The sequence below is a fragment of the Diadema antillarum genome, unplaced genomic scaffold (assembly GCF_040938485.1).
Source record: "Diadema antillarum isolate AM-2024a unplaced genomic scaffold, OU_Dant_1.0 scf00000063, whole genome shotgun sequence".
Lineage (NCBI taxonomy): Eukaryota > Metazoa > Echinodermata > Echinoidea > Diadematoida > Diadematidae > Diadema > Diadema antillarum.
In genome coordinates, this window is record NW_027270952.1 from 3,577,320 (window position 1) to 3,593,826 (window position 16,507).

Here is a 16,507-nt window from a genome sequence, read left to right on the forward strand (position 1 = left end):
CTCAAGACTGCCAGTTTCCAGCAATACAAATGTAGATGATAAATTTTGGGCCCTGAATTTTTTCTTTGTTGAAACAAGATTTTTGTTATAACCTTGATTTGTTATGACGGAAGTGCACTGTACAATAGTGTGTGTGTGTGTGTGTGTGTGTGTGTGTGTGTGTGTGTGTGTGTGTGTGTGTGTGTGTGTGTGTGTGTGTGTGTGTGTGTGTGTGTGTGCGTGTGTGTGTATATATATTCAAGATTCAAGATTCAAATTTATTTTCTCTTCCATCAAATAAACAAAGAAATTATATACATTGCATACATACAGGATATTTGTAATAATTGCAGAATGTGATTTGACAAAGTACATATGAAAATGAGAAGCAGATGAAGAAAAAAACACAATTATATCTTTGTGATTACATACATAAAGCGTGTAATACAAGTCTAATAAAGCGTGTAATACAAGTCAACTGATGATGAGGATGGAAGTGGAGGGTCCCACTAAGAAGCAGAGCTTGTACGATATGGGACCCTCAGAAAAAAAAAAAGACAGCAATATAAAACAAAATGAAACCAACCAATGTCAACTGACATTAAAATAATTGGGAAGGGAAAAAGAAAGAAGGAAAGAAAAAAAAATGATATGTATGTATATGTATACATGTATGTGTGTGTGTGTCATAGCACTTTCGCACTTTCAAACAAACATCACTTTGCTATTTTAGGCTGGGAAATCTGCAGATCTTCACTGTACTTTACAATTACACCACTTTTCACATCTCTCATAAGGCTGTCTTTTACTGGTCCCATGGAATTTCTTCCCAACACAATGTCCATTATAATGGCGCCTCTTTATGCACCACGGTGTAAACATGTGTGCCACATTCTGATAATACAACGTAGGCATGTTGTGGGAAAACATTCAGTTTTCAGATCCACGTGACTTTGAATAGATGTTTGCTATGCTGCGCATGCAATAAGTAAAGTTGCAGAGAAAGAAAGTGCAGGAATTTGCTTATGATGTAAATTTCATGACAAATCAGTGATTATTTTTCTTTCAAATGACCAGTAGCTAGTATATTGTCCAGGCATGACTGCTCTATTCAAAAGCAATGACAGAAAGTTTAATGTACCCCCAAATTCAATAGAGAACACAGTTTGATATTCAATCACCACAAATTGCAAGCTACATGTGACAGGAATGGAATCGTGAGTGAAGCTTTCATTATACTGTGGCATTTGGCGATTCATCGATGGGTTGGGGCGGGCTTTTGTGTTTGAGCAAAATATGCAAACTTGGCACACCGTCGACTGAATCAGGCTTGCAAACAAGGCAAACAAGGCAAATAAAGAGTTCACAGACATAATCAAATGTGACACAATTTCATTCATGATGCAAACCCCATGGGTTTCTGCAAGTTTTATTCCTCAAGCCAGGATAAATGATACACTAGTGCACTGCTTGTTAGTAACCATAATATAATCCCAAATAACTTCAATCACTTACACAAGTAGTTTCTTTGTGAGACACAGTATGTAATTGTCATACGTCATATGGAAAAAAACAACAACCAATACATGAGCATGCTTACACATTGATAACAATTGTATCACTACAATAGCAAGTAAAGGTTTTTTCCTGTAAAATGAAATTGTACTTGACATTTTTAAAATGGGTAAAATCTTCTGAGTAGAAACCAAGTACAATTGTATAAAAATTGTTTCTTTACTGTAAAAAATATATATTTCAATGCCAATCTTTGAATGAAAATATTTATTTTTTCATTAAAATTCTTAATATTTGGGAGCATTCCTACAATCATCCTCATCATTGTTTCATGAATTCAACATGTATAGGACAGATCACTGCAAAAAAAAAAAAAAAATCTTTTAACAGACTTGATTCATGTATGACAATTTAATGCACGACAAAGCAAAACAACGCGATACAAACAGGTGAAAAAATTCAAGATACACAATGGTTATACTCATGATACAGGAGTCCACCATATCCCTAAAGCAGTACCCAGACCAGCTAAGGTACCACAAAGAATAGGCACTCATCAAGAGTATCAATTAAGTTACAAGTCTACCAATAAAAGCCAAACACCAACAAAGTTTGCAATGTCAAATTAACAGCTCTTCAGCTATTTCTTGCATTGTCTTGGGTCTGCCTATGATTTTTTTTTTTCTTGGCAGGGGAGGGGATTGGGGTGGATAGGCCGAGTCTTGGTGTTTTTTTCAAATCACACAAAAAAATGGACAAACAGCTTTGACTGCTGCAAGAAATGCTGCCTCTTAAACCATGCTGCACAAAGTTGTTGCACTGCTTAAGAGGATCTCTGGCTCACCTGCAGAACTCTGTCTATGGCTTGTTATCAAAACTTCTTGTTATCACTTTCTCTCCAACTTGACTTGATATTAAGCTCCAGAACAATGGATATACCACTAGTCAGGTACTATATTTCTCAATGCCCATGTAACCTTTGTTACAGTCAGTGGGATGTTTAACATTTAACATAAAAGATGCAAGTGATACGATTAAATCTGGCATGATTATGCATGCACAAAGGCAGTACGATGCAGAGTGGCAATTGTACGATAAAAGATCACCACAGATGTAACAAAGAATAGACTGAATACATCCTTGCCTTCACCAGGGTACAAGTTGTATATGACATGATCACAACTCTGGCTGACAGTGGCATTGTTTTTAAAAGTAAGGTAAGTTACACCCATTTAATGTTTGCATTTTGGTTGAAGTATGATTGTAAACATTCAATGATATATGTCAAAAGCACTTTATCACAAAAGATTTGCATTTTCACATGTGAAAATTGCATTGAATATATGTACATAATGCACATTGAAGTAACATTAAACAATTGTAATAAAGAGTTACTAAACTTGCAAAAAAACTGTACTCTGTTGAACCTATCCAAACTATATAGATACTTCAACAGTAGGAAGAACAAAAACAGCCAAAAATGGGTAATTTCATTGCATAAAATGCACACTCCTTCACAGAGTTAGGCTTAGGAAATCATAACTATGGAGTGATCATGCTGGTTACAAGTACTTTTCTGAACTTTTATTTTCAGCCATGACTGCTGCATTAGGAAGATTTTAAGATGTAAAGCATAAGTATTAAATGCCAGTTTCCCTTTTTTCATATATTGTTTTAAGCAGCCAATACCTGCATGTTCTTTGTTATTCAATTCTGTGTTGAGGCACAGAAATTCTGTTTGACACACTGAATCTCGGCCAAATTCTATAGTTGATGTGATGGGAATGGAATTTTCAACTGACACCAGGCACTGTAACAGTGCTTTATAGACAACTGCAATCTTCTCTTGGCACACAAATTCACAACATTTCCCTTGAAGATTTGCTTGCATGGCATCTTGACCTTAGACCGGAGTTGGGATAACTTGATAGATACCATTATTTTTAAAGACATGTTGATTGGACATTATACAAACCTGATGTGACTTATAACTTAATTGATAATCATTTTCATGAAAATGGATAATATATGATAGCTATAACTAGAGCAAGCAGTGTAACACATGTGCTGCAATCAATTCATCAATCGATTCATTCAACTTGACAACGTGACTGGTGTCTGGCTCGTCTACTTTGCGTTGCTCGGGTAGGTTGGCTGGTTGCCAACCTTGATGGCATCGAGGACACGCCCAATGTCGCCGCCCTTGGCCTCGAGAAGGCTCTGCAGCCAGCCGCCATCATTGTCGAAGCCCATTGCCTGCATCTGGCGCAGGGCAGTCTCGTACATGAAAGCATATTCAGTGGAATCTGTCATAAAGATCAAAGAAATCAATGTCAAGACTTCTAGAAGAACTGGATAACTTGATGGAAGGTCTGGTGTAAGCAGATGATTGCACTCTTGATCATCTTATGTAGCAAGAACACCACTTTCCAATTTGTAACTCATTTCCAACCATGCTTCTTCAGAAGCATTACAGCAAATTCTCAGGACCAGGCACAAGTAAAATGAGACTGAGAATCACTTAACATTCTTTGTCAGAACATTGTTGAAATCTTTGCCATCTCTTTATATATGAAATATACTGCACTGTGGAAAGGACATCTGTTCAGTAACTACCTATCACAAAGTGTCTACATTATTTTGAATCTATGTGATAATTTGTGAAAAGTACAAGTATGTACCAGTATACATAATTATCCAAAATGTTTGAAGGGAATGCATGAATCTTTTATTTTCTCTTGAAACTCACTGAATAGAATGTCAAATTATGGCTGCACTTATGGTATAGACAAAGTAGCACAAACACAACCATGTATCAAAAAGTGTTACATACCAACATCTGTATATTTCTATGTTAAGATAGAATAACTTATAAACAAAAAAGAAAATAATGAATGTGCATTGAACATAATCTATTAAATTGTATGAGCAGATAGAAAATGTAATAAAATTAAATTGTATGAACAGGAAATCAAACAAGCAAAACATGTCTGTGCCCAGACACAAAAATCTAAGGAGTGGGACATTCCAAGCTACACACTCATGGGCTCTGCAGTGGTATTCACACAAGAGGAATGCATTACTCACCATCTTGCACTTTGACTTGATCTGGTGGTGGTGTAGACTTGGTACCCGTCCCATCCTCAAGCATGGTCCAGTCTGCATCGTCGCTTCCACTGGAACCGCCTGCACCTGTACCATTCTCACCCATTTCCTGTGACCAAGAAAACATGCATTGACAATACAAATTTGATGTTCAACGAGACATGAAAACTCGTCACATTGAGGACGAGTTAGGTGATACGCTTGTGGTCATCAGATGACAGTCATCTGTGATCGACAAAGAAAAGAATGTGATATAGGCACCTTGAAGTTATATTGAGCGTGCATGCGAAACCGTTTCTGTAACCACTCGGCCACGGGTCATCCACGGAAATGGTAAGACAAAAAAAAAAAAACAATGTATAGATATAACAGGGGGAAGTCAATGCCCACTCAACTAACGTGGCCGTGTGAACATCTATTGCATTGCTAGACGGAAAAGCGGCCTTGTAACGACTGAGGTCGCTATGCCATTTCTGGCAACTTGGGAAAAATACGTCCCGCAGACATAAAACCTATAATCGGCTGGTTTTGATACCTTGCCTTTAATCACAATTTTCAGTGTAATGACGTCATCAAATTACAAAACAATGACATCGTCTTGAAAGACAATTGTTCAAAGTACAACACCTCAGTCGTCGTCATTACATACTATGATCGGTTTGACAAAGTCAACCTGCAAAATGTTGCTGCAGTCGAAGCAATGTGGTCTCCAACACACAAAAAAGAGGGATATGGCGTGTGTGTGTGTCTGTGTGTGTATAGGTGCGTTTATATACGAACGTGATTTCTACATGGACGAATATATAATACAAATTGAAGAAAAAAAAAGTAAAATAAAAAAAATTGTTTCGTGATCTTGTGGGGTTCGAACCCGCAACCTCACGTCTCTGAGACGGCGCCTTTAACCACTCGGCCATACGTCTCGACGAGAAAATATGGGGAACGTAAACTTATGTATGTGAAAGATACATAAGGAATCGTTTTGTCCACATTCCATTTTCATTTTCAGTTTTAAACTGCAAAATTGTCAATCTGATGAGGAGATTTCAAAGAATAAAATGCATGATTACTGCAGCTTATTGTCTCAGCTACAACATACTAAAGTTTCAGAGGAAATGAAGCAAAATCAGCTGAGATAAAGGTGCTTAAACGTTGTTAAGTCAATGCATGCTTTTAAAAAAAATCACCTCCCATAGACATAACACGTAAACTTGTCCGATTTTGCATCTTTACTTTTAATCACAATTTAAAGTATGATGACGTCATCAAATTTCAAAACCATGACATGGACTTGAAAGGCAAATGTTTAAAGGACAACATATGTGAATCTGGGATAATATTGAGCTTAAACAACACAGATACGAGCAAATGAATGTCAGAAACAGTACCTCAAAAAAATCAATTCCACTTTTTTTATTCAAAATGACGATATGATCACTTCATCGCGTTTTCCTGGCAATATTGATACTAGGAATGTTATTTACAATTCATATGCTTTTGTAATATGCAATAGAAATATCGGGTCAACGGACGATTTAAAGAGCTATGGCGAAATAAACAAAGACATGTTTTTTCACTATATTTGCAGAAAGACGCGCGCGCGGAATTTCAACTTTGACGCCAGTGCATTCCTTTGTTATAGGTCAACATCGATCGGAAATCAGTGGATATTGTTACTCAAAGTATCAGGAATCCAAATCAGTCAAAAAAATTGCATTTTCATGTTGGTTACGCCCTCTGCGCGCGAAATTGCGCGGACGGACGCGCACGCGAGAAAATGCTTGAAACGCTTATAATTGTCTGAAACTTCGAGATTTCCCATTGGGAAGTCGTTTTGAGCCTTTTAAAATTTTGACGCGCGCGTAGGCGCGCGTAATGAAGACCTGGGTAACTAGCGTTAAAAAGTAAGATAGAGCGTGACCTGAACTTGATGTCCACCGAAAATGATGCAGAAATGACATCTAGTTATGAAGTTATGATCGATCATGTGACAAGGTCCGAAAATCATAAAATGGCGCCTAGATGACGTCATAGATATGTTACTGTCATGAAAACCTTATTGTGGCTAGATATTGTTATGAGACATGTTGACTGAAAATTTCATGTCATTCCGTAATGTCATTGTTGAGATATTGACGACACAAAATTGTCCAGAAAGAAAGAAGAATAAAAAAAAATAAAGAGAGATTTTGACAATCACAATAGGTGATACGCTGATAGCGTATCACCTAACAAGATAAGCCATGCACAGATAACAAGCTGATGACACATTTTCTTATACTGAACCTCTACAAGAATGTCAGACTTATATCAAACTAGCACATCATCAATTTGATAAATGTGCTCTCATTTTAAGTCTATCTTTTCCAAAGCCAGTGCAAAAAAAAAAATATCAGTGTGACAAATATGGCATCAAACATGCTCACTGCCATTATCTGTGCGCATTGCTGGTGTATCAACAACCAGGACACTCAAATATTTGCCATTACTAAACTCACTGGCATAAGACATATACAACAGGAATGACACAAACAGAGAAGCAAATACTTTGATGAGCTCAGCAAGCTTGCAGCATTCGGTACATTAAATCTTTCACTTCAAGCATTACATGAACTGTCAACTAAATCAAGGCATACTTCTGGGAATTTTAATTTCATTCAAAGATTTTGAAATCTACAAGGTGGCATAGGGGCTTGGCATTTTCCATTCTAATCAGGGCTCAAAGTGTAGAGCTGAGAGAAAGAGAAAATGAAGAAGTCTAACCCTACATACTGGCCAATTCTACAGGAGCAGTAGCAGCAATCTTACCATTGGCTCAGCTGTACCCTTGCTGCCCTGTGAGGGGGTATTGCCTTGCTGTTTCTCCTGGCTCCCTGATCCTTCATCTGGCTTCTTCTGACCCTCGCCTTCCGTTGGAGCCGATGGTGCAGCCCTTTCCTCCTCCTCTTCTTGAGAAGTGCCAGCCCATGTGTAGCGACACCCCCGACGACCTTTGCCATGGCGACGGCCGTGCTTGCCCCGGCCCCCACAGTGTGTGCGCTGTCCATTGTGATCAATGTCGATGTCAACATCAATGCCTGTTTGAGAGGAAATCATAGAGGATACTTAGTTTCAGTCCCTAACAATTTCTGGTTAAGATACTTGAACATTAAAGCAAGTTTCAGAGCATTATGAGTGCATGACTAGTACAGAGTCTATAAACTCTGAAAAAAGTGAATGAAATCTTCATTTCGTCGCTGGGGCGACAAGACCTCGTATCTACAAAATGTCAAATGTTCAGGAGAGCAAAAAAACATGGCAGCCAAAGCACTGTATCCAATGGGATAGACATTCCCTTGACATGCAGTGGGTGGTAGCTTCATTTTTTTTAGGTAAGACATCTAGGATTTGGACAGGACAACACTTAACTGATTATCTGACCATTAATCCAAAAAAGTCATTTTCACCAAAATTGCAGATACAAGGTCTTGTCACCCCAGCAACGATATATGTCGATGTGACACATGATCACATTTGTTTCAGCAAAACTTTAATCTACTTTTGCAGTAATCTTGCTGCAGAAAACATGCCCTGCATTGCTTCCAAAATTAACTTTGTCTGATATTCATATAATCAGAAAAATTTCTCCACTTCATCTAACTGGTCATCATATTAAAAAGTCCCTGCACAAGGAATCTCTATTCACATGACACATTAATGATGCTCATCCAGACCAGGATATCATCATTTAATTATGACAAATGGAAGATTTCGCAGTACTCACCAAGAGGGTCAAGCATCTGTGCCACAGACTGACCGATGTCCCTCAGAAATTCATGAGGTGGTGGTGGTGGTGGCATGTGTGGATGGGGTGGGGGGCCGAATGGTCCAGGACCCATGGGACCAGCTGGGCCATCTCCATGAGGTCCAGGAGCACCCGGGCCTTGGTGGGCACTTGGTCCAGCTCCACCCTGCTCTCCCTCTTGGCTTTGGTTCTGCTGCTGCTGCTGCTGGTTCCATGCCCACCAGTGGCGCCAGCCTCGGTGTCCATACGGACGGAACATGCCGGGATGGTGGAAGAAGCCCTATGGTGGGGGGGGGGGGGGGGGGGGGGGGAGAGATCATGGTCAGAGGTAACAAAGTATGTAGACTGGAGGGCACGAGTACCAATGAGCAGGTATCTTGTTTACACAAACATGTACCTATGAAAAGAAAGTGCAAACAACTTGATTTAATAAATACTCGGTATCAAATTCAAGCGCAAGTAGTGACAATGATTGCTGAAGATTGCTTTGCCCGTTTGCTTATCAGTACAGGAAAAAACCCACTATTGGCCTTAGGGTTGCATTTCAGTGTGAGTCCACACATCGGTTTACAGCATTAAACAACACACAATACAATACCGGTACAAAATATCACATTCACAACAAGAGAAAGAACGTATTGAGTATTACAGTGGTAGAAAGACTACAGTTTTTCATCTGCCTCCTTCACTGCATTTACCTACATCAATGTACAAAAAAGTGTGCGTCAGCGGTTCCCATGTTTCTTGGAAGCAGGATGGAGTGTATATCATTTCAAAAGTTTTTGTTGATGCTGAATGCTTGTCATTTCCTATGATAAAGCTAATTCAATAATACAATATAATGATATCTTTAAAAACACATACACAATACATATTGCCTTTAATTGCAAGAGTAAAACAGTCATCAAGGAAAAGTAGCCCAGAAATATGCTTTGTCATACCCCATGATGGCTGCGACCAACTTGTGGCTTGCGGAATTTCACGAAGCTGTGCTCCGGGTGGATGCCCTGTCCCTCGCAGAACTTGCAGAGGTCATAGTCAGGGCAGGTGACGCACTTGAAGCGTGGGCCACGGATGCGGTTGTTGCAGCCGTCACAGATAACCCCAGGATGGAACACCTCCTCTTCAGTGCCCTGTTTTGGGGGAGGGCCATCTGTAGAAGACTTGCCAGGGCACTCACGATCTCGGCGTCCCTTCCTGTTTTCTGCAATGATGGGTAAAAACCACACAGACAAAAAGCAAGGGAGTCATATTTATATGCATCAATCACAAGGACTACATACAATTGTTGCATGAGGAGCTGAGGAGGTATATTAAGTTCAGTGGAGTTAGAATGCAGATTCTCAACTCAAGACAAAACAGGTGTGAATGACAGGCATTACCTGTATTTATAAAGCAATACATGTGAGATGTGAACACGCAGAAAACCGGCAATACATACAATTGTACAATTTGGGGCGAAATAACTGGATTCCATCTACCATTCATGATTACATAAATTCAAACATTTTTCCATTGCCAATAATAACTTTTGCATGTTATGACACCTTCAAGACTGCATCTACTTGTATGATTCATCAACTGTAGGAAGGAGTCTTTGACGCACTGAAATATTGGCATGTGTGGAGCATGCACATATGTGACCCTGCACCACAAAACACACAAAAAGTCGCCAGACATGGATTTTTAGTTAAGGACAGATTCTGAAAGAGCAGACTCTTAGCTTTAAAATGATGCATAACTCAATTCAAATGGATTCTCCTAACCTATATAAATATTGGAAAGAAAGCAGACACTCAGGAAAAGTGTGAACTGAGAAAAGAGGCTCTGAAGTACAGTGTGTATTCAAGCGCTCAATCTTTACCAAGCCGTGCTGCCTGTGCGATGAATGGGACAAAAAACAGGAAGTAAACCACTGGAGTAACAACAATGAAGGGATTAATTGAACTGAAATTGAGCATGCCTTATTAACACTCTCTGTCCATAATAAACGCCAGCTTTCAAAGCAGTAGCGTCATCCTTTCAAAAGTCATTAGAGTTGAAAGTGAAGAGTGTGTACAAGGTTTCTCAGAAATGAAAATTGGACTCTAAGGACACATCTAATCACAATATTCTACAAAAAATGTTCGAGATAAACTGCTAAAAAACACACTTTCCTGACCGTTTTATGATCCCAAATTTTATCATAATGTTGAAGAAGACTTGCTCTTTCAGAAAATATGAAAAAGTCAAGATCGGCTAGGTACCTGACCCATTTCACCTATTTTCAGTCCTCGCGCAAAATCAGTGTGTGCGACTTTTTGTTCGTTTCGTGATGCACGGTCAATATGCAAATCAGTGTACTGTACAAGTATGACAAAGAAAGGGAAAGATGTGGTTACTGATCCAAATTTTCAGAGAATGTGAAATGCAATACACAATGGCTGCTACGGAGCCTCAATTGAGAGATCATTGGAAATGCATAACTTTCCATTCTTACTTGACACATCAAACATGTCTGCTTTAAAATCCTGCCCTTTCCATACCTCTTTTTCATCAGACTTCCTAATCTTGGCCCTGTTTTTCACTAATTCATGCAGAGTGACAGAACTAAAGAATTTTGATATCTACTGTATAACATCTAAGTACTATGATTGAGAAGTGAAATAACTTTCCTAGATGTATCAAGAAGCAACAAAAGGTTTGGGTAGACTTTCTTACAGCTAGATGGTTGCACACTATGTGGCAGCATCTGAAAACCCTCCTCTCATTTCTTGCGAACAAATCACTACATGAAGCATACTCCTCGCCCCCCCCCCCCCCTACCCCTGCCACCATCAGATTATACTTTTTGTATTGGATGATCTATAGCAGCACAGTAGTACAGTATGACAGCAAATTACTGGGGGGGAAATGAAGTCATATAAGCTGTCATAATTCTAGCTGATATAATTGTAGTGTTTGATTTCACTCACCTTTCACATAGATGCGGAAGATGTCCTCATTCAGCTGTCCTAGAGCTTCCATCAGCTCATCATCACTGGAAAAAGTGATGAGGTCTCCCTCAGTGTCTATAAAAGCACAAACGCATAGACGTTCAATGTATATTTACATCAAGAAGGTATCTTTACATCGTTCGTTACGAGCACATTACAAGTAAAAATAGTGACATTGTCCCTTAGTCAAGGGTTCAAAGAAGCTTCTTGTGTACACTGAAGATTTTTGTATTTTAGCTGGTTTGAAAACATCACTCTATTACGTCCCTCTTTTTCTCTCACACAAATGTGCATAAAATATCACAAAGGCTATCAAGGAATCTTAGGGTGCGAGCAGTTCTCACAGACCAACAGTTCTCCCACACTGGATATCAGTAGAAGTGGCATCAAATTGCAAGAGCTCTTCTCAAAAAAAAAAAGAAAGGAAAAAAAAAACCTCCTATAATTTTATTTCAATTCTCATATTATATTATTGTATAGCGCCCTCTACTGACTACATACATTGTACAATGTATTCAGTGTAAGCCCTACTCTCTGAAATCCAGTCACAGCAAAAGGAAATACTCTGACAATGCAGGAAATATTTCCTCTGATGCTGTGAAATTACATGCAAATTATCGCTTTTTTTTTTCTTTTTACATCAAGGACTAGCGTACCTCAATCATGGAAGCAAAATAGCAATAAAAAAACATAGTATTGTATCAATCGTTCCAGATACTACCCATCAAATAACTTGCCATCAATATGGAAGCAAACAAGATTGTGTGGTACAAGTCAATGTACCTTCACTAATTTTCTCCTCCATATCAGCGAGTTTCTTTTTCCTCAAACTGCTACGATTACCTGCCAGTGAGATCAATATGTGGCAACACATTACTGTCCCTGTATGGAGCTTGTGATCTGTATCAGCATCTTTTTCTCGAAAGTTTTGTTTCAGTACACCCCATCCCCATTTCAGTTTTATAAGTATTTCCCATATTTACTCTCTGCATTTTGATCTCAACAATGTGCATTCTGAAATGCTATCATCCAGAGCTTTTTTTTTTTTTTTCATTTGTCTTTCTTAGAAAGGCAACTACATTGTCACTAAGATTATACAATTGATTGCCTGGAACTGATACATTTATTATGGGAAGTGGTCAGACATAAATAACACGTACAGTACAATAACTGTTGAAAAATTAGCATTCCTTCCTAGGAAAACTGGTAGGCCTACATTTTATTTATGGCACACTTGTCCACCTGTAGCAACAGTAAGAAACCTGGTAATACTTAAAGGGCCATCAGCCAGGACCTCCGAAAGATTTTCAAACTTTTACATTTGAACAACTATAAATAAGTTATACGGGTACTGAGTACAGAGTTTCAGATTTTATAGTGACTGGGATGAGGACAGGCAGGAATACTAATGTTTTCAAAATTTATAACGAATTGCAATAAACAAGGATGATGACATAGCAGCCACACCAGGAGAATGCATGAGTTGGGGCTCAAGGAAGCAGAACAAAAGAAGAAGGCACGCATAACTTCTACACAGGTGAACTTGTTAAGAAAGCAGTATTGTAATGGAATTTCACTGCTACATTTCTGAAATATGTGAGGCTCTATGTCATCAACACTGATCGGTGAAAATTTGTTAAAGATGTTTAGATTATTGGTTTCTCTGCCACAATAAATTTCACAAGTCTATACATGGAGCTGTTGATTTAGAACGTCTATGTACTACATGATGTGAAATTATGGAAATCATCCCCTTTAAAGGGATGGTATGGTATTGGTGGAGATGAGAATTGGGCTTTTAACTGTTTGCGAGATACCAAGAAAACACTTATGATTTAGTACAGAGCATACCATTTTAAGAGGAATTTAGAGTTTATTTGATGAAAATCGGGTTTGGAATGACTGAAACATCCAAAAACAAAGTAAAACAAAGCGATCGTAATCAAGTGTGGGTCCCACACTTTATTAGAATCGCTCTTTCTTGGATATCTCAGCTATTTCAAAACCAATTTTCATCAAATAAATGTTGAATTCCTCACAGAATTACATGCTCTTTCATATTTTATAAGAGGTTTCTCATTATTTCACAAAAAAAAATGTTAGAAACCTGAAATTAGATCTCAACCAAAACTATACGATCCTTTAATAGGATTAGGTTTATCTTCGAGTTGCACACTCATACAGCCCGTTATAGAATCATGTTACAATGCAAGAGTTATTGTCTTCATAATAGAATCATATCACTAGAACATTAGAATAGCATATGTTCAAGTATCATTTTCTGCATGAGCTCTATTTGTACAGAAGCCATATGAGCAGCAGCATTTTCATCTCTCTGGTAAGTCCTCATCCCCCCCCCCCCCCCAAAAAAAAAAGTACTTCTGTGTTACCTTTCCATGCAATGGTGAAGTTCTCTGGACTGCCAAGGCTGGGAAACACTTGAGACACCTTCTTTGATAGGTACTCAAAGCTGGAGGTCACACTTTCATCCACAACGAAGCGTCTGATTTCCGCATTTGCATTCTCCCCACGCTTCAGGTAGGCTTTCACAGTCATAGCCATGTTGGTTTATGCTACACACAGGAACAAAATAAGGAGCCCAAATTATTACAACTGTACAAACAGTAATGATGACCATCATCATGATATGATCTAGCTATTCTGTAGAGGTTCTACGCCATATGTTGATATCTAGCAAGTCTAATCTTATTTTGAAAATCGGGCCTTCCCGACAAATTCACAGGTGGTTAAATTCACGATTGTTAAGTACAAGTGTCTGCAGTGACCAACAGAGAAATGCACGCAGAATGAGAGCTAACAACAGTAACATGCATTTTTATGTGTTTTAAAATTCATGAAAATAAAAACCTCGCAAAATATTCAGGGTATACAGCAGTCTATATACGGATACAAAAGCAGATAATTCACCAGATCAGTGGAATTCAAGTATGAGTTTAATGCAACAGCCGCAAAGAAGAAATTTTCGATGACGCAATCTGATCAAGTTACATAATGCAATGTCACTGCTGAAACTACATTTGTAACGTTTTAGAGTAGAAAGAGCAAAGAAGATGGACTTAAAAATGGCAGGCTCTATAGTCTATGCTGCTGGTTTCTCTTTTCACTGTAATTTCAGTTTTATCTGTTTTCAGAATCCACTTCAAATTGTTATCAAAATTGAGAGAAAAAACCCTTCGTTCCTTACTTTACTATTTTATATTTAATTGATACCCGACCTGCATAAAAAAAAGTCCCCAAAAATTTCATTATGATCGAGATATGTTCTGCGGTGGGGGTGGGGCTGATTTCAAGATTTTGCCAATGTTTATTTGTTAGAATTGGCAAAATCTATTACCGTTCATGTGTTAATAGGCCCTAACGTTTGTAAACTAACGTTACATGTTAAATATCAAAGTCCCGCACAGCCTTCCATAGATAAAGTTGATCTTACAGTTAGGTTCAACTTAAATTTTTCGTGAAACAACCCGACCACGCCAGACCAGGCCAGGCCCCAGGGATTCATTTCCAATTTAAAAACATTAAACCATGGAGGTAGGCATAGGCCTATAGAAAGAGTCTTTACAAATTCTAGTATTTCTACCTCTTAACGTTATGTGATCATGGTGATTTCGTTAATACTACGATCAGCTAAACGGGCTATCATATCATACGAAATGCCACGCCCCAAAAATCTACAGGCTATCAACAAAGGTTCATATATCCACGGTGTAATCGTAGCGATTTTCCGGACCCCGATTTTCCGTACCTTCTGAAACGTTCTTTTCCGTCCGTCAAAATTACTACACAAAATTCGGTGTCCAACTCTCTTCTCAGCTCCCAGCGTCTGGTTAGAAGTTATGGTGCAAGTAGGTTCAGTTTGGCTCGCAGGGTTGTAGCAGATTTTTCGTTGCGCTGGCTTTGAAAAGTGAAACGCCCTTACGAAACCACCCGTATTTATAGTGTGGACACTCCCGTTTCTGGAACGCACAAATCCGGACTTACGCAGCAAAATTGAACGTCGACATTACGTTTTCCAGAACGTTTCAGTAGGGGTTCGTGTGCACAAGTTTCGATTGACTGCTTTGTTTATGTCCTGACTATCTAAAAATAGAACATACGTCATTACTTGTGTACCACCTTGTGTAAGGCCTGCATGCATATATGCATATTTCACCGACCTACCAGCATATACTAAGATCATAGTCTAAAACGAAGACTCTAATTCCAAAAGACTCATGAGACTTGTCTAACACCTTTAAAAAATATATATATAATTATATACAACATGTAGTTCAATCAGTAAAGAGAAATACATTTCCTTTTCTGCACCGATCCACAGTGAATCATCTATTGAAAAACTGTTAAGTAACAGTTATGAAACTGTGGCCAGTTCTAACTCCTATAGCTATTAGTAAGATAACATAGCCCCCAAGTTGGTATAGAGTCTGATTTACCAAAATCGTGCTTTCCTTCTGTAGGCCTTGAGCTAGTTAGTTATCCAAAAAAAAAAAAAAAAAAAAAAAAACAGGTGTAAAGCGAGAATCGTGCTAAAAAAAAAGAAAGTTGGTACAGTGTACTAGACTATCCCTTTCAGACACTTTGTGATTGCATAATACTGAAGACTATCATGACAACGCGCTTTTTGTGAGTTTTTCGAGAATCCTCCATAGAAGGTGTGCGCTTCAGAACAGTCGAAGATGCTGTACACTTTGTGTGTGCGTGTGTGTGTGGGGGGGGGGGACCCCACTCAGATATAAAATTCAAAGACAACAGAAACATTATTAGAAATGCATCTAGGTTTGAGTTAGTAACTCAGACAATCCATTCAAACGCTTTGAATATTTTGATTGTTGGTTCGTTTGTGTTTTATGTCATCCAATCACGGGATATTTCAGTGCCCTCGAACAGCCAAAAAGGCCGTTTCAGAATCAGATAGACTGTAACCACACTAATTTGCAATAATAAAAAAGAAAATATTAACAGATCATTCAGTTCAATTTAACAAACATAGAAAGAACGTATAGAAGACACATTGATTATTACACAATGACATGGGATAGGTTCACGCAACACAAAATGCTACAAGAGAATGAACTGTAGGGCCAATATAAGCTCCTTGGTCTGTACGCTCTTGCGCATTTATAGGCCT

At 38.5% G+C, this 16,507-nt stretch overlaps 1 protein-coding gene across 1 annotated transcript; it reads right to left on the bottom strand.

Annotated features, from left to right (window-relative positions):
- Nucleotides 1–1,369: 1,369 nt before the first annotated feature.
- On the bottom strand, nt 1,370–15,423 carry LOC139716303 (sequestosome-1-like). Its single transcript, XM_071627865.1, has 8 exons — nt 15,125–15,423; nt 13,749–13,931; nt 11,338–11,433; nt 9,325–9,587; nt 8,363–8,663; nt 7,408–7,676; nt 4,582–4,708; nt 1,370–3,800 (listed from the first exon to the last, which is right to left on the bottom strand). Exons 2-8 carry the CDS (start codon nt 13,918–13,920, stop codon nt 3,622–3,624), a joined length of 1,407 nt encoding a protein of 468 aa, XP_071483966.1. The 5' UTR covers nt 13,921–13,931; nt 15,125–15,423; the 3' UTR covers nt 1,370–3,621.
- Between the last annotated feature and the right edge of the window lie 1,084 nt (nt 15,424–16,507).

Excerpts from the sequence above, each read along its gene's own strand:
- LOC139716303 (XM_071627865.1), bottom strand. The coding sequence starts at position 13,920 with ATGGCTATGACTGTGAAAGCCTACCTGAAGCGTGGGGAGAATGCAAAT. Across the intron at positions 9,588-11,337 it reads CTTCCGCATCTATGTGAAAG|AAAACAGGAAGGGACGCCGA; the intron begins GTGAGTGAAATC and ends CCATCATTGCAG. Across the intron at positions 3,801-4,581 it reads TCAAGTCAAAGTGCAAGATG|ATTCCACTGAATATGCTTTC; the intron begins GTGAGTAATGCA and ends TCTTTATGACAG.